At 45.1% G+C, this 17,950-nt stretch overlaps 1 protein-coding gene across 1 annotated transcript in view; it reads left to right on the top strand.

Moving 5' to 3' along the window:
• MIB2 (MIB E3 ubiquitin protein ligase 2) overlaps positions 1-17,950 on the top strand; it is a 35,645-nt gene that overhangs the window by 936 nt on the left and 16,759 nt on the right. Inside the window, exons 2-4 of the mRNA XM_039564140.1 lie at positions 9,690-10,040; positions 10,783-10,956; positions 16,967-17,161. Coding sequence (XP_039420074.1) covers positions 9,794-10,040; positions 10,783-10,956; positions 16,967-17,161 — 616 coding nt within the window. The 5' untranslated portion in view covers positions 9,690-9,793. The remainder of the gene's footprint in view (positions 1-9,689; positions 10,041-10,782; positions 10,957-16,966; positions 17,162-17,950) is intronic.

Here is a 17,950-nt window from a genome sequence, read left to right as displayed (position 1 = left end):
GAGCCCTGGCTCACCTTCATGGAGGTCACTTGAGCTTGGCTTTACTGCTCAACCTTCTCTCTTTTTGGCTAGGAGCCTCATGACATCCTCTGCACTTCTCTGTTGCCATAGGGGGAGTGTATTTGGCTCAAATGAGATAGCATTTTTATTTCTCCTCTGTTTAGCAAGTCCACAGTTTCCTGAAACTGCTTGCTACAAAGAATGATGCAGTTCATCCTTCTAGGACCTTCCTCCGTGCTTGATTACCTGTTGAATTTTTCATTCATGGTTTCAGGATCTGGAGGAGTGAATTGTCAAGGGATGCAGCTCCTGTAAATAACCCACATCCCCCATTTTTATGATGGGAGTGATGCTGTGTGATAAGCAGATAATGGAGATGAGGAAGGGGAAGCTTCCACAGCCTTGGCAGAGTTGGAGAAGTTCTTGCTCTGTTTTGAGCTTTGCTTTCTGCTCAGAGTTGTAGGTGTCTAGGTTTGTGTCTGGAGCAGGTGACATCTTTTGGGCACGTGATGGTTCCTTTAAAAAGTTCTTTTTTAACTTACAGGGCAGTAGGTTGGGTATCAGGTATCACTGTAGTCTCAGCTCTAGCACTGATGTATCTTCAGTACCGTATGCCTGTTTTCAGACTGATTTAATTCTGTGCTGGAAGGACAGGAGCTCCTTTAGGATGCCTGCAGCATTATTAACAAATAGCTTCCCCGCTGTCATTTAACAGCATCACCACTGGCTCTGTTTTATTGAAGAGTTAATTCCCTTTTTAGGCTTCTGAAAGGTAAATGTGTTTCCCATCCCTTCCTCTTTGCACAGCACAGCTCTGTGAGTCACTGCCATGAGAAGGAGCTTCATATTTGTGTGATATTTGGCTCGGCTCAATTCTCTGCTTCTTCTGATATTGCTGTATAGCATCGTATGTTTTGACATTTATTTTGAGTGCATGTTTGGAACTCTGTGGCTGCGAAAATCCTGTGCCAAATTCGTGTATGAGGAATCTGTTACTCTCCTGCTTTGGTCTGCAATGGCCACTGCTGGGATTGTTTGGAAGAACTGGGATGCTGTGCACAGCCCTTGTCCACTAAAACTTTGTCAAATGTCTGGAAAACTGCAAAAAACTGTGGAAGTACTGTGAGTGCGGTGGTTGCAGTTGTCTCCTTCCCTGTTTCTTGGGAAGGGGTATGTCCGTGGCTTTTTAAGCTGCCTTGATCAAGAATTGGGTGGCTCCAGGAGCACGGGATGCTCAGAGCTGTGGCTGCTGCCTCAGAAACAAGCTCATCTCCTGCCTTGTGTTTGTGTAGGTCTGATTCTGTTGCTCACAGAGGCTGGTCCTGGTGGTTTCTCTGGAGTTGAAGGCTTTCTCCAACCTAGTTCAGCTCTCTGAGGTCGTGTTGTCCCTGCCTGTTCCCATCAAATCTGTTTGCCTTGCTCATCATCTCTGCTACAGAAGTGCTCCTGGGCTCTGGCAGGATTCAGGGCTGTGCTGAATGTGACCGTGCCACTCACAGCAGCATTGATCCTGCCCTTCCCATTCCAGTTGCTGTTTTCCAGGGATAGAATGGAGAGTCCTGTTTGAGTTCTGGTTGTTTTTCAGGGATTCTAATTCATGGCTTATCAAGGGCATTTCTGGAGGGGCCAGAATTGTTATACAGTGTCCTCAGAAGGAGACCAACACACCTCTCCATCCACTCTCCCTGGAAGCTCTGATGGGAGAGAGATCATTGAATTCTCCTTAAACAAAGAGAAAGTGGGGTCTGTTGTTTCTTGGGAGACTTGCAGAATTTAAGTATTTCTTTTACCTCTGTACTAGTGTTTGAAATTTCCAAGAGTACAGAAGAAGTCTTCCAGCATTTAGACTGGAAAGTGTCATCAGCAAAGTTACGTGTGTGCTGGCAGGACATCAATGGCTTGGCCTTAGACCTTGATCCACATTCCCTGATGGGACCCCAAGGAAATTAGGGGTGCATGCTGGATCAGGGGTTGAAACTTCCTTCTTTTCCTGTGACCAGGAAAACAGAACTTGGAGTTGGGATGTGTGAGCTTTGTTCCTGCCTCTGCCACCAATCCCACATGTACCTACGGCTCCATTTCCCATCTGCAGAGTGCTGTTGCGTTCTCCAGAGTACCCAGAGCACAAAGATAACATCAGGCCTTGCAAAATGCACAGACCTGGAGGTGAATGATGGACGTGCTGACCCTAAACCTTGGTTGAGTAAGGAAGGCAGCAGCTCCTCCTCACTTTGTTCTGCTCCCACACGCCTGCCTGGCCAAAGGCATGTCAGGAGAGATTAGACTTAAACCTTCTGATCTGCTTTCAGAGCTCAGAATGGGCAGGTTCCAGGCTGAAAGCAGGCAGGAGCACAGTGCTGACCGTTCTGGAAGCCTGAAGGGGAATCTCAAGTTGGTAGGATGAGCTATCAAGGCTCATCAGGGATCCAGCAGGTTTCATGCTCCAGCTCCCTCTGTGCCAGGCTGAAGGAGCTGCTTTTCATTTGGAAAAATTGGAGGAGGTTGTGTTCCTAACTCAGAGGATTTGTTAATCCCATTGTAGCACCTCTGCTGAGGGTCCCAGAATCTTAAATACCTGTGAGCAGCCCTATCCCAAAGTCACAGCTCTGTGTTTCCTCAGCCCCACTTTTCAGCCACCTCTCAGGACATCAGAGTTAATTCCTCTTGATTTTTTTCACTCCTGCAGTAAACCAGGATTTTGATTTTGAATGACTTCTGGGGACACTTACTGCCTGTCTGGACAGGCAAGGCAGTCGTGTCATTAGATTGGAGGTTTATGAACTTTTAAGTGCTCCAACTCAGATTTTAATGGTAAATAGGAGTTGATAGCTGGTGTGAGAGAGATGCAGACCTGAGCTTTACCCAGGCTCCACACCATCAGCTCTGGGCCAGATGGTCTTGCCTCTGAGAAATATATTAGAGCAATGTCAAGGAAGAGCACAGTTGAAATCTGCTGCCAAGACAGATTTCTCACTGCTGGAATATGTTTCTGTCTGATCCTCTATTTCTAGATGATTGAAAATAGTTCTGGAAGGGATTTTGCTGAGGCCACCTAGTCCATCCTTTTCCACAAGGCATGATAAAGTACACTGAAACCCTTCCTGGTGGGTCTGTTAAGCTTGTTCTTTAAGCAGTGGAGATTTTCCAGCTGCCCTGGGTGGGTTTTATTTGACTTTATTAAACTTTTTTTTTTAATATTGTGGCTTTTGTCACTGTTCTGGGCACAGAAACAAGGGATGCAGGTGGTTGATAATTGACCTCTTAAACTCAAGAGCCAGAAAAGTGATGGTGGTTCCTGGCAGGAGATGGAAGAGGAATCACTCAATGCAATCATATTGAGGTTTTGTTTGTTTTCCACAGAGATCTTCCATGGAGGGCATGGGAAAGTTAAAATACCATTTAAATGTTAAATTTCAAGTTAAAATACCATTCTCCCATTTTTTTCTATGCAAAGACCTTCATTCAAACTTTGCAAATAATTGCTTTTTTCCTTAAACAACATTACCTAGTGGTTGCGTGTGTGGGCAGGGAGTATTTGTTTTTGCTGTAGAGCAATGTAAATTTAACTCTGAGATCTGCTATTGAGGAAAAAGTGGATTCTCATCAGCTACTGAGCTTTTTCAAGGCTCCAGGCTCAGATCTGCAAACTGTCGGCTCCAATTAAAGCAAATGGCTGGAGCTGTTTTTTCTCCCTCCTGGAAAGAACACAGTTCATCAAAAGCCAGAAGGAAATTTTATTGGGCTCATGAGCAATTATCTCATGGGATGTAATAAGAGAGATCCACGAGATGCCCAGTGTGAACTTTCACTTGTAATCACTTTTATTTCTCCACTGGGCAGACAAGCACTGATCTCAGCAGTTTGAAGCCTGAAGTTTTCCTGTGGAGTAGAAGCTGTTGGAGGGAACTTGTGCTTTTGTAGGGTTTGATTGATGTTGACGTAGAAATGTGAATTTTGAGCATCCCTGACCTGGCAAAAGATATTCCACCTTTCTGTGTGGGGTGGGTTAACCCTGGCAGGCAGCTCCCTTCTGCCACAGTGGGACAGGGAACAGGACTGGAAGGGTAAAATTAAGGAAGCAGGACTTCCTCAGGTGCAAGGATTGCTTGGGAAGGCAAAGAGACTCCAAACACTCCCCTTTCCTCTTTCTTGCCTCAGTTTTTATTGCTGAGCGTGTCCCTGTGGTCACTCAGGGTCAGCTGCCCTGGCTGCTCCCTCCCAAATTCCTGTGCACCCTCAGCCTCAGTGGGAAAACCAGAAAAGGCTTTGGTTGTTCCGCCCAGCTCAAACCCCCCAGTGTTGTCAACACTGCTTTGGTCACAGATCCAAACCAGAGCACCAGACAAGCTGCAGTGAAGGAAATGAAGTCAATCCCAGCCAAACCCAGTACCCCGTGGAGTGCCACGGCTTCTGGTGGTGGCAGCCTGTGCCAGCTGTTTAGTTTTGGTTTATGGTGGTGTTTCCTGAAGGTGGTGTTTGCATTACTGTGTTTTAAAGCAAATATTGACCATTGTGCAATCCAGTTTGTTTCATGGTTTAGTCCTTCAGTTAGCACGGACCTGATTCATGAAAAACACTGTGCTGTGTCTTTGCTCCTGGGTGATCACTGTCACTTTCTTTTTAATTAATTTTGTTACTCACTGCTGACAAAAAGCCCTTTTCAGTCCACGGATCTCAGTGACAAAGCCAGTTTGGGTTTTGTGCAGATGAGTGTGATGTTTTTGGAGCAGGTTCAGTTTTCTGTGCCTGTTGTCATCACAGTGGGGTTGAAATTTGAGTTAAATTGAAGGTTCAAGGCCAACTCAGTTCAGTTTTTGTGTCCACTGCAGCTTTTGGGTCCTGCCATACTCACACATAATAAACCCAAAATTTAAGATGTGTAACTTCCCTCTAATTTCTTCCACTTTTAGGATTTATTCTGAGGTTGTTTGCCATTTTTTAGGAAACCAGAATGCTGGAATCAAGAGTTTGCACAAAACTACTGCTCCTGAATATGAATAAATTTGTCTAAAGGTGCCTCCTTTAGACCTGCATCCTTAAACAAGGTGAAGGAATAGGTGGAAAAGCAGAGTGAGAACCACTGAAACGTTGCTGAAAGGGAAAGGAACAACTCGGCGCCAGAACACAAGCGGCGTAAAATGGAATGTAAAATTCAGTTTGGGCAAAACAGATCAATGGGCTGGCATTTGTAAAGGCCAAGTGTTGATTGCAGAGATAAAATGCTCGGTGGGGACTCTGAGCCTGGCTGGTTATTTTTAGCATTTCCTCCCTGTGTGTCAGGATGTGCCTGTGCCTGCTCCCGTACGGTGACGCTGAAACGACAAGATATTAATCCCTGAGCAAAGGCCTATTAATCACCTGCTTTATTCTGTTTATGTAATAAGGTTAAATATACTCTGGGAGCAGGTGAGGTTTGGGCCCTGGGAATGATTTCACCTCACCTTTTTTTTTTTTGATTGATTGGTTTCGCCAGTGGCAGCTGCCCCATATCCGATTTTTTAATTTCAGCTCAGACTGATTTATCAGTAGAATGGGTTCCTTGATCTGCTGTTGGTATTTAAGCCACAAAAACAGCATCTGCTCCTCTCTCACTCCCTCCCCTGTGCCAGTGATGCCATTTTGCAAAATTTTAGACTAAACAAAATTCCTGACTGCACAAGGAGAAGGGAAGAAAAGTGTCACCGAGGCCTTGTGGCTTCTCAGGGGAAATATAATGGAATTCCAGACTGGTTTGGGTTGGAAAGGACATTAAAGCCCATCCCATTCTACCCCCTGCCATGGGCAGGGACACCTTCCACTATCCCAGGTTTCTCCAAGCCCCATCCAGCCTGGCCTTGGACACTTCCAGGGATGGGGCAGCCACAGCTTCTCTGCTGCAAGGCGCTGTCCATCTGGTGGTGGGATAAAAATATTGATTTCCTGTGTGTTCTACTGGTTTTCTGCTCTGTTTTCATCTAATAGTGACTATATTTGTGGGAATTTAAGGTTTTAGGCATGGATGCTAACCTTGGTAATAAACTTATCCCGCTGTTAAGCCTTGAGCAGAGGTATTTGATCCTAGTTATTAAAGAATATAAAAGTATTTATTTCTGTTTTGTAGGTAGGAAAACAGGTAGGGAACAACAGTTGGTGTAGGTGAGCTCTGGGCAGCCACTGAGCTGTGAAAGTTGTGTCAGGAAAGGGGGAAAACCCTGCTGAGCCTTATTTCTGTAGGGAAACGCTCACAGGAGTAGTGGAGAAAGTAGTACTGCTAAAAACCAGCAGTTTTTAAGTCAATGTGAGCTGACCTAATCACACTAAAATTGTGTCCGTGTTGATATTCTTGGTGTGAGGATATCCAAAATTAAGTCCTGAAGCTTTGCAGTAGTGGAAGCTGATCAATTTACATTTTTAATGGCTTGATAAGACTTCATTTAATGGCACTGGAAGAGTCAAAGAGAACAGAAAGAGTAAGAAATGGGGAATAATTTTATTTTCAAAATGCTCTTTGGGGGTTTATCAATTGGGGAAGTGGGGAATTTTGGAGAAGTATGTGATTTGCAGTTACCTGAGGAAGCATCCTCTGCATAGGCAAATCTCTTTTAAGTGGAACAATTCACCTCAAGAAGACAATTCAAACTGCAGGATATGTGTAAAAGGAAGAAAAAAAGCTGCTTTTTATTTCTTTTAAACACTTCCTCTGTTTACCATGCTGTTCAAATAATGTGATCACCAGGTTCCAGGCACTGATTTTGTCAACTGTTTACAGCACTGGGTTCTGTTTGCTGTGGGGCCAGACCAGCAGCAACCTTTGCTTCCCACGAGGTGGATGTTGGGGCTGTCACAGTTGAATATTGGCAGAAAGTTGTCACAATTATTGCAGCTAAAATGTTGTGGATTAAAAGCTGGAGTATTTTCCCTTTTTTCCAGTTAAGTTTTAGTGGGATTTCCTAAAGCTGGACTCACAGATTACAGCTAGGCTGCTCTTTCCTGTGTTACAGTAGGCAAGGTCGGAATGTTAGATCAGGATTCAGAAATCTGCTTTTCTTAGAATGGATTATTTGTTCATGGTTCCTTGAAATTCCCATGGGAAAGCGATGTTTTCTCTGTGAATCATTTCTGGCAGCTATACCTGTCCTTCCCTGGAATAATTATGGCCCAGGCAGCATCAAGGGAGGAGTATTTGCTTCAGTGAGTGAAACATTTCCACTTAGGAAGTCAATAATGCTGCTCTGGCAAGGCTCAGACCACAAGAGCGCTTAATTAATCTCGTAAAGATTTTGAACAGCCCTTTCCTCCTGTTCTGCATCGCCCCTGCAGAGGAGATGGGAATGCAGGATGCGCTTGGTGCGTTCTTGTGTGGAAAATGGAATATTCGCATTAGGAAGGCATCCTCAGATCAGCCAGCAAGGGACTGGTGGTGGTTTTTGCAGCCCTGACAGCTCCTTCAAAAGCATTCAGCATCACAAGTGTGCAGCTGAGCTCCAGCAGCATCCAAAATTTGTGGGAAGGTGCACAGGGAAGGTGTGGGTTTGCCTTTCTGGGACACAGGGTTGGCTCTGCTGTCGGGATTCTCTGTTGGGCACTTGCCAGGATGTGTCAGTGCCAGCCTGCTCTGCTCTTTTCAGGTAGGGAGGGATTATCCTCCTTTATACTGTAGGGATTTGCGTTTTATGGGTTTGTGGCGCAGCCTGGAATGTTCTTTGATCGATAATTGCTGGAGCTGGCATTGCCTTCCTTGGAATGCTGAGAGTTCTAAGCCTGTGATGGTTCATTCATTCCTGGGGAGAGGAAGAAGGCCCAGTGAAATGGCAGAAAACTCTGAAGGCTGGGGAGCAGCCCTCTATCCCCACCTAATACCCTGTGGAATTTGTTGCTTCCTTCCCTAAGCATGGGATTCCTTGGGATGAAACAGGAAGGGGTTGTGGTGGTTCTCTTTAAGGAAAAGCCCTGTAACAATAATTAAATTGTGCTTCTTCTTCATTGTTGGATGTTCCCATTTGTTTTCTCTGCTTGACTGGTTCGTAGCAGCCTTTAAAAAAAAGCTGTTCTGCCTCTTAGTTGGAGCAATAAATAGTCCATTTTATTCATCTGTGATCTGGAGGAAGAGGGAAGATCTCACTAGGCTCTGCAGAGCTTTCTAAAAAGGATATTCTTTGATAATTCCTGCTCTCATAAAGACAGTAAACACTGGTGCACCTTCAACTCAGCAATGTTCCATCCACCCCCACAAAAACAAATGAAAGACTCGCCCAGGGTGACTTTTAGTGATGATTAGAAGCAAAGATGATGTGAAGTTCACAAGGACAGCTGGGTTTGATGCTGTTCTCGTGTGACAGGTGTTTGGATGTCACAGCCATGCGTGGCAGGGAGAGGCTGAAGCTGCAGAGATGCTAAAGCTGAGCAGGAATCAGGCTCATGCTGCACGCTGGAAATGTGATTTTGCATCAAACGACTCCTCCATGCATTCAAAAGAGGATGTTTGGCTGGAGGATGGGTTTATTTTTAGGGCTTGGTGGTTTCATTTGCTTTTATTGGTAGGTGGGAGCGTTGACAACGCGTCCCAGGGTCCAGAGCTGCTCCTGCAGCTGGGGCTGAGCACATCCCCTCAGCTGGACCAGCTCCTCATCCTGGGCTGAGCTGGCCCTGTGTCGTGGCACTGGGGGAGCTTTGCTTGTAGCGTCTGCTTTATTCATCCCTTGGCATCCTCTTGGGCCTTTTTTTTCAAGTTTTGAGGAAATCTGAATGTTCTGGATAGCTCAGGAGGAAGAGGGAGACCCAAGGATGCCTGAGGATGCTACAGGAGATTTTTCCAGGCTCTGCATATTGGAAGCCACACTCCTCTGTCTTGTTGTGCTGGTAAAGAGAGAAAGAGGGATTTGAGAATCTGTTTAAGAATCTGTTTGATTTAATTCAGAATTGAGGATGTGCTGCATCTGTGTGGTGTTCACCTCATTTACCCATTGTCATGGCAACACTTGGGAAGGCCGTCCCTGTCTCACTGATCCCAGCACTAAATCTGCTGGGTTTATTGCAGGCTGAGCAATAGCCCTTCCCTGTTCCTGCTGTAGCTCGTCGATACATAACAGGAAAAGGCTGAAATTATTGTGACGTTGGCCATGTTTTTGAAAAACTGCGGTTACTTGGGGGAAACGGACAAACGTTTCTTTCAAGTTTTAAAAGTTCCTGTATCCTCAAATCAAAACCAAAACTGGCTTGAAGGGCAAGTGAAACTCAACAGTGCAGTATTCACATAAGATGCGTGTGAGGAGACTTCCTGAAAAATAGACTGAGATTGAATTTTATTGCTAAAATCGTGCTGCTGGTGTTTTCTTGGTAATTTCTTTCCATTTTATTTACTGTGCTTGTTTGTCTGCTGCTGTTGTGTCTCTGGTGGCTGTTGTGCTTATTCCTGAGTTTGGAATCAAGGGCTGGTACTGGAATTTTGTAAAGACTCCTTTCCCAGTTCTCTTCCCTCATTCACAGTACTCTGGGACAAGTTTTTTGGATATTATTGCAGATGCTGATGAGCCTTGGAAGCCTGGTTGGTTTTTTTATCATTCTCATCAGTGCTCAAGCTGTGAGAATCCCAGTTTTGAATAAAACAGAGATTTCTCTGCTCAGCAGGTCGGGCTTTTTCTGCAGCCATTTTTCTGGGGGGAAATGCCATGTGTGGAGTGGCATCACCTAAATTCCTGTTGTACTTCCAGGTGTGCTGACCATGCTGCCCACGACACCGCGAGTGCTGCCGCTGATCCCGCCCGTCTCCGAGACCCCTCTCGAGGAGGAGTTTTAGGGTTTGCTGTGCAGATCCATGGACCTGGACCCCCATGCCAGTATGCAGGTCGGGATGCGGGTAGTCCGTGGAGTGGACTGGAAGTGGGGCAGCCAGGACAGCGGCGAGGGCAACGTGGGCACCGTGGTGGAGATCGGCCGGACGGGCAGCCCCACCACGCCGGACAAGACCGTGGTGGTGCAGTGGGATCAGGGCAACAGAACCAACTATCGCACGGGCTTCCAGGGGGCTTACGACCTCCTGCTCTATGACAACGCCCAGATAGGTGAGCAGGGCCAGGACAGGGGCACAGCCACTGGCAAAGCCACCTCCTGCCCCTGTCCCATGTGCTGGGACAGCCTTTGGCACCTGTGGGCAGAGCACACTCAGCCTGTGCATGGCCAGGACATTCCTGTTTCCCTCTGTGCAAAGGCTCTGCTTTCCTCCTCTTTCCATCTGTGAGCTGAACACTTCCACTGAGTTTGTCATTCTGCAGACATGGCTTTCGGAGGAGAGGCCCTAATGTGGATATTTCATATTACACATACCACTTCACGGTGTATTATTGCATCACCTTCCATACACGATTTTTTTTCCTCCTTCAAAACACACATTCATCAAGTTTCTTTCAAGTCCCCTTTACAGTTGTGTGCCCTAATTCTGTAAAGTGTGGACTAGAGGAGTAGGTTCATTCAGGACAGTTGTGCCAGGGTTTTCTAGCCCTTAAATAATTTCTCCTTAGAAACACAGCTGTTTCAATGCCCAGCACTAAGCATGGCACTCTTCCATGAGCAGTATTCGTGCTGTAAGGAGCAGAGATATTTACTTTAGGTATGAGTGGGATAAAAAATGGGAGTGTAAGAAGCTGGAAAGAGGTGAACAGAGGGCTGACAGGATTTCTAGGTGCATTGTGAAGTACTTGTGCTTCTCCTTGGCTCAGTGAAAGGTCTTTTTCTGGAAAGGTGGTTCTAAGAACCTGGTTTTCCCTGGAATTTGTGTGGATCTCCCATTCTCTTTTGCTCCCCTAGGTGTCCGTCACCCCAACATCATCTGTGACTGCTGCAAGAAGCACGGCATCCGAGGCATGAGGTGGAAATGCAAAATGTGCTTTGACTACGACCTGTGCACCCAGTGCTACATGAACAACAAACACGACCTGTCCCACTCCTTCGAGCGCTACGAGACTGCTCACTCCCAGCCGTGAGTCCACTGCACCCTCAGCAGATTTAGGGGGCTCAGTTCCATCCTAATGCTCTCCAAAACCTCCTCTGTGCAACCCTGGGGTGTGCAGAATAACCCAGCAACAACAGTACAACCTAATTTGTACACGTCTGTGTGATTTATAAAGAAATTCCTGTAAATTTATGGGGCAGTGCTCAATTTTTGCTGATTGGGTGGAACGACCAGAAAAGTTTGTTCTATAGAATTATGGTTAGTTTTTTATGAAGCTGCTTGAAAAAAAGGGCAGCAAACAGAAATCTGCAGAGTGCTTTTATAAAGTGACAAAAGAATGATTTCTGCTCTGGTTTTTCTCTTCCTCACCCCCCCCACCCCAAATAAATAATTTCCCAGATTTGCTTTGCTACTTGCTGTTCTCAGGCCTCAGGGAGGCTGACAGGGATCTTACATTCCCAAATTGTTGATTTATTCTTGGGGTCTATTTGCTGAAGAGGCAGCACTTTCTCATTTACTCCTGCTCTGCACATGAATTTTTTTGGAGGTGACTGCTGCACTGATGCCTGTGGAACAGCATCTGTAATTTTATGCTCCTCCATGATTTGCCAAAACATGAGAGATCTGTTCTCCTGTCCTGAGGAAGAACTCAAAAACAGGCTCAAAAATACTTTTATTTGCACCTCCTAAAGTGGGCATGAAGATGAATCATGTAATCCTCTTGCCTTCAGGAGAAGGAATAAGAAATCAGCTTATCTCTGTCATTGATTTTCTTTTTTTTTTTCCTTTTTTTTTAATGTTTTTGAAAATATCACTGTGCCTTGCATCCATCTGTGGAATGAAAAGTGTAATTACTGTGCTAAAGGCAGCAGTGTGGGATTTGGGATTTGCAGCTGCTTTTCCTGCCATGTGGGAAGCTCTGCCTGGAGCTGATTGCCAGAGTGGTGCCAGCGTTGGTTGAGCCAGAATTCCGAGTCCTAGCAGAGGAGGGATGCTGCTGGCCAGACAATCTCCCCCCTGAGCTTTGAGGCTTGTGTTTATCCACCAGATTAGGGTGTTTCTGGAGCTTGTGTTAATATGACAAGCCAGCCAGCTCCTACTGTGAAATGAGCCTCACAATTTGGTGTATCTATAAAAATACACATCTCTATAAAAATAGACATGTGGGGGCTTTTTCTCTTTCTATTAATAACGGAGTTATCTCCAAGTAGTTACTCAGGGATGCCTGCTTGTGTCTTTTATTTGAGTTTAAGGTACATCATTTTACTCACATTTAAATTAAAAAAAAAAGAGAGAGAAAAAGGCACTGCTGCAGAGCAGCCCCAATTTTCTGCCCTGTGCTGGGGATTTCTCAACCCTGCAGGTGGGAAATCCTTTGGGCAGCAGGGACCTGACCTTCTCCAGGAGCACCTGGAATGCTGTCCTGGATCAAAAGGCAGATTTCTAGGTAATTTCTCCTCAGGACTCATCCTCTGCAGAACTTGTTCCTTTTTTCTGAGCAATCTGGGTGGTGGAGGATGTAAAAAGAGCAATTTTCCCTCCCAGGGCTTGTCTCTGCCTGTGCCCGGGCTGCTGCTGGAACTGGGCAGTGCAGTTCTTGCTGTCAGGGTGAAAAAGGGAGCTTGGAGGATGGCCAGCAAACTTGCCAGGGCCAGAGCTGTCCTGTGTGAATTGTTTGACTTTCCCAGAAACTGCAGCACCACTCTGGAATGTCGTGGAAGCACTGGAGAGCTCTTTGGAGGTGCAGAGCAGAATGTGATGTCTGATGGTGCTTTGGTGGCTTTTTGGCTGGGTTGGGGGTTTTTTTTTTCCCTAAATGCTTTTGCCCTTTTAAATTTTTTTTTCTATGAGTGTGGCTGGATGAGTGGTTAGAGAAAATGTGATATAAATCAACTTTATGTGACAAAAAGAACTCTAAACATAGGCCAGAGTGCCTGATACCAAGTCTTCATAAAATGAGCATTATTCTGATTTACTTTGCTGTGTGTTAGCAGGAATAAGGATCTTCAGAATAGCAAGCAGCTGATAAAAATAGAAATTAAAAAAAAAGAAAAGAATAAGAGACACAGCATGGGCCTGTCAGGCATGGCAGTGATTTCTGGGAGCCTCCATAAGGGGCAAGGATAAACCAGCAGTTGTAATTGGATAATGGAACACCTTTCCTGCTGTTGCTGTGTGGCAGGTATTGATTCCAGCTGAGTTTTGGGATGGAGAGGAATTAGGAAGTTGCAAGGAAGAAGCTCCCCGTTGTGGAAAGCTGCGGTTTTAAAGATGAATGAAAGGTTCACGTTGTGGTTCTTGGAAGTCACTCAGCTTTTGGAGCAAACAGGTTGTCACAAATGGGTTTGGTTTCAGGATTTGACCGAGGGTGGCACAATAACTGCAACAAATGGGTGTTTTCTGCAGCTTTCACACAGGGAGCTGGCAGATGAAAACCCTTTTACTCAGAAATGCCTTGCAGTGCAGGGGCAGGAAGCAGTGGGAAGATTTTGCTTTAATGCAAATGTAGCCCTGTGATTTGTCGGTCCAGGGTTTGGAGAGTGCTCTGCATTGAGAATGGAATGCCCTGATGTGAAACAAAGGGCACGGATCACCTTTGATCAATGCCAAGGAGAGGATTTCTTTGGAATAAGGGAGGTCTGAGCTGTGCAGACACTTTGCCTTAGGCACTGCAGCATCCTTTTGGGAGAGCAGAAATTGCCTGCTTATGACTCACTGACTATTGCTTAGATCACTCATCTCTCTTTTTCTTTTTGCTTTTTTTTTAATTTTTTTTTTTCCTTCTAAATAAAGTAGAAGATAAAACCTTTGGCAGTTCCCTAGGGACAAAAAGAGAAAATCAGAGTATTTAAGAAGACGTGGTAAATGCTGTGTGGATTTGGGTTTTGTTGTTGAGTGGCTGTGAAATCCAGGATGAGTCTCCTTTAGATACCAGGATTCTCCCACCTCCTTTCTCTGGGAATGGGGATCCTTTGGTTCTTCCCAAATCCCTGCTGTTGCTGCCAGAGCCACCACTGGCCACCTGAACCAGGCAAGGCCAACACATCCCTGTTTGTAGCAGGTCACTAATCCCAGGATTTAGGAGGATTTAACCCCAGACAGACACTGCAGAGGGTTCCCAATCAGTTTTCTAAAGAGGCTTTGAAGACACCTTTACCTGAAGGCTATTTCAGGTCTTTAAATGACCTGAGTTTGAACTTTAGGTGACAGGAAATGCTGATTTTCTTTTTAACTTTTGCTGTTTGAGGTAATCTCTTCCTGACCTCCTGATCTGTTATTTTTATTGGTCTTGTTTGGTTTGAATTTTATGGCTGTTGTGGAAGAGGCTCTCATCCTTGGCTTAAAAGGATGGAACAGCTCAGTTTTACTGAAGAGCTTTTCTCAGGGTTGTTGTACCTATTTGCTGAATATGTGCTTAGTAACTGGAAGATAAATCAGTGTCTGTGAGCAGGGCAGCAAAGCAAAGCTCATCAAGTTTATATTAGGGCTGCAGAAGTCAGGCACACTCTGGTGAGTTCTGCAAATAATCGAGCCTGAGATAATCTCATACAAAATGTTAGTGTTGTGGTATTCCCATGCAGCGCTGGCATTTGGATCCCCTGCTCAGGGGTGGCGCTCAGTTGAATTTCAGATGTGGTGCATTTTACCCAGGCTATTTTCTAGCCTTCACTCACCAATAAATCACAACCTCAATAGTTTTTCACAAGCCCTGTTTTTTTTTCTTTCCTGGCAAACAATGGAGCTGGAGGAGCCAGCGAGCTGCACAGGGAAATGTTTTGTGTAATCAGGCATAAGAAATACAAATATTTTCTCTCATTGTGTTTTATCCTGTAGTCAAAACAGAGATTGCAGTTATTTTCATCTGTAATTCTTAAACCAGCTCTGTCTGGTGGAGTTACCAGCTGGATTTGGAAATCAGATCCAGGAACAAGTGCGTGCTCTGATTTAGGTCTGTGCAGTGCAGACCCATTCAAGGCAGCTTTAATAATCCAACCTCCCATCTGTGGCTGCTTATACTGAGAGCTGAACTAATCCAGCAGCTGAGTGACAACTGCTGGGTGTTTGATTACTGGGCAATGCAGGGATGCAGGTTTATTTACATAGTAACCTCCTCAACTTGTGTTATTTACGCAGTGGCAGTTTAAGCTAAGAAATTTGGGTGAGGAATATTTGGAATTGAATGCGACTCTTCTGTGCTGACGTTTTTATTTCCTGACTTGTAGCGAAGTGCTCATGAAGTATGAATGAATTTATTTCTATTAATTTATAATTTTTTTTTCTTTCAATGAATTTGTATCATTTTCCTTTAGGAAAAAACCCACCATTATTTGCCAGATAAATTGCCTGTGCCTCTTTAAAAAGCTCCAAACATATTTTATATATATATATATATTTTTTAAAAGATATATATATAATATTTTATTTTTGCAAATTGCTGGTTGAAAATCCATGTGCTAAGCAGCAGCTTCTAGGGGAGCTGGTCAGGTGATGCAGGTTCCTGTTCTTTAGAGCATTAAATACACCTTGTTTTCTTGTATTATTTGTCACATGTCTGACATAAATGTGTGCCATCATTCAGGGTGTGGGAAGGAAGTTTTGCTGCTTTTCCTTTCATAGATGTGAAAACCTCTGGGAACCATCCTGGAAGTTCTTGTGTAAAATTGTAAATGCACACCATGTTACAAGAAAATAAAGACCCCTCTTTTCCTGAAAAAGCTTTAATTGATAGTGGAAGGTTTATCTGACTTTGTGTACAGTATCCATTTTCTTTTGGAATTCTGTGGAATGTCCTTGTTTGGATACTTTTGAGAACAGTGAGGAGAAATTCTCTATAAGGAGGGTTTCACATGGTGCACTGATGAAGGACTCTGTGGTTCCTGGGGAGTGGTTGCTGCTTTCTGTAGGAATTGAAACCTTCAGGCTGAAAATGTAGTGAGACAAAAAAGCCTTTTTAAAGCTGTTTTTGGGGTGTAATGCCTGTCCCCAGTTCACTGATAGCATTTCTGTGTGGTGCTCCAGGGCTAAGGAAGCTTTCCTGCCCGTTTGTCCCAGAGCCCTGGACACACACTGTGATGTGTACAGCTCCTTTTGCCCCTTAAGAATTAAGTCAGAAGTTCAAAGGTTTCCAAAGTTGACTCTGCCATTTATTGCAGCTCTGGGTTCAATGGAGCACATGGATACTTGCAGGGTCTGAGAGCAAAAGCAGCTTATGCTCAATACAGCTTATCCATCCTTTTGAGATCAGAGCAGCATTTACATGTCTGAGACTTGTGCTGCTTCTGGTGGTGGTGACCTGAAAGCAGCTCCCTGAGCAGGAGCAGTGAGAGGAACCCCAAATCCAGCCCTCAGCTGGTCTCCCATGAGCATGGTTTTGGTGGAGCTGTGTCCATCCACAGCCGTGTCATGGATAGAACTGACACCAAAACCCAATGTTTGCATTGTGCTTTTCAGATGAGCTGCTAGATGAGGAATTCAGCTCCTTTGAGCTGTTAAATTGCAGGGCTTGCAGACAATCAGAAGTTCCTCAGTGAGACAGATGTTGCTGTCCCCGTTTGGGGAAGTCCTGGGGAAGTGTTGGGACCTGCCCAAGTGCACCACAGAGTGACTTGGCAGCAGAGTGGGGTTGGGAACCTGCAAGCCCTGACTGCCTTCATGAGGCTCAGTGTTGTCTCTTGGATGACAGCACGTCCCAGTGCCCATCCAGCTTCACCTCCACACATCCATCCTCCTGTTCTGAAGAAAACAAATTTTATTTGCTGTTTCTCCACCTGGCTGGTGTTGGGGAGAGATTTAAAGATCCTGGGTGGGTTTTGCAGCACTGCTGAGTTTTTTTTCTTGCCACAGTGTGGTGCCATGACACCATGTGTGTGTTCCCTAACTAGGCCATGCTCCTGCACACCAGGAATTCTCCACAGAATCATTCCAAAATGAGCATCTCTCTGGGTTTCTACAAACTTAACGCAGAGATTCCCTCTTAATTGGTCAAAGTGAGTTGTCTCATGATCCAATTTTCCTGATTTTCACTTCTTTTCCCCTCAGGGGGTGAAGGTAAGACCGGCCGCGTGGTCGATATCCGGGGCTGGGACGTGGAGACCGGCCGCAGCGTTGCCAGCGTCACCTGGGCAGATGGAACCACCAACGTTTACAGGGTGGGCCACAAGGGAAAAGTGGACCTCAAATGTACCGTGGAGGCTTCTGGGGGCTTCTACTACAAGGAGCATCTCCCAAAATTAGGTGGGTGGAGACAAACCTTTGCTGAGAGAAGTCTGTGTTGAGAAGTTGTGATTCACACAGCCCTTGGCGCTGAAGCCATTTTGCGTGGAAGACATAAAACCACCTCCTGATTTTCTGAGGTTCCCAGTTAATAAGCATCATTTGAGAGAATTTGGTTTGTGTGTGAGCATGGTGCTTGATCTCAGAGTTGTTGATGAAATAGTTTGGCCTTTTGGTGGTAAAACCGTCAGTTACCCACAGTTGTATCCCAAGGAACACAATTTCTGCTGGAAATGCAGGAAATTCCCACTCTGTTACAGAGAATCCAGCTTTTCTCACTTTGGTCAAGTTTGTCCATCCAAAGCTTTTAATTCTTCAGACAAGCTGTTGTTCACTGTGCTTTTAGAGAACAAACACTTTCCTGGTGGAGCCAAAAGTGTGTTCAGTGGGGGGAATGTGACCAAAGGGAGACTTTGGAGAGCGGAACAGCCAAAAATTAGAAAAAGTGATGGGAAAAGGTGAAGTCTGTATTGGCAACTTGCTGCCATCCACCTTTCCTCTTAAGTCCAAGGAAGCTCCTTGTGGTTTTGGACTTGAAGCTTTTTTTTACCCAGGTGTAATTTAGTTGTGGGGTTGTTTTTTTAATGAGGTGCAGGGACCATCTTTGTCTCCCCTGAAGGAAAACAGAGTGGTCTGGTTTTGTGTTTACAGCAGCAGAATCAGGGTTTTTATCAGACTTTTCAGATAAAACTTTTCAGGCAGACTTTTATTTGTCTTTCTCAGACTTTTCTCTCCCTGAGCAGTTTGGCA

This window comes from Corvus cornix, chromosome 21, assembly GCF_000738735.6.
Source record: "Corvus cornix cornix isolate S_Up_H32 chromosome 21, ASM73873v5, whole genome shotgun sequence".
NCBI classification, from domain to species: Eukaryota; Metazoa; Chordata; class Aves; order Passeriformes; family Corvidae; genus Corvus; species Corvus cornix.
Note: the sequence above shows the minus strand (reverse complement) of the source record. Positions and strands in the feature narration are given on the sequence as shown.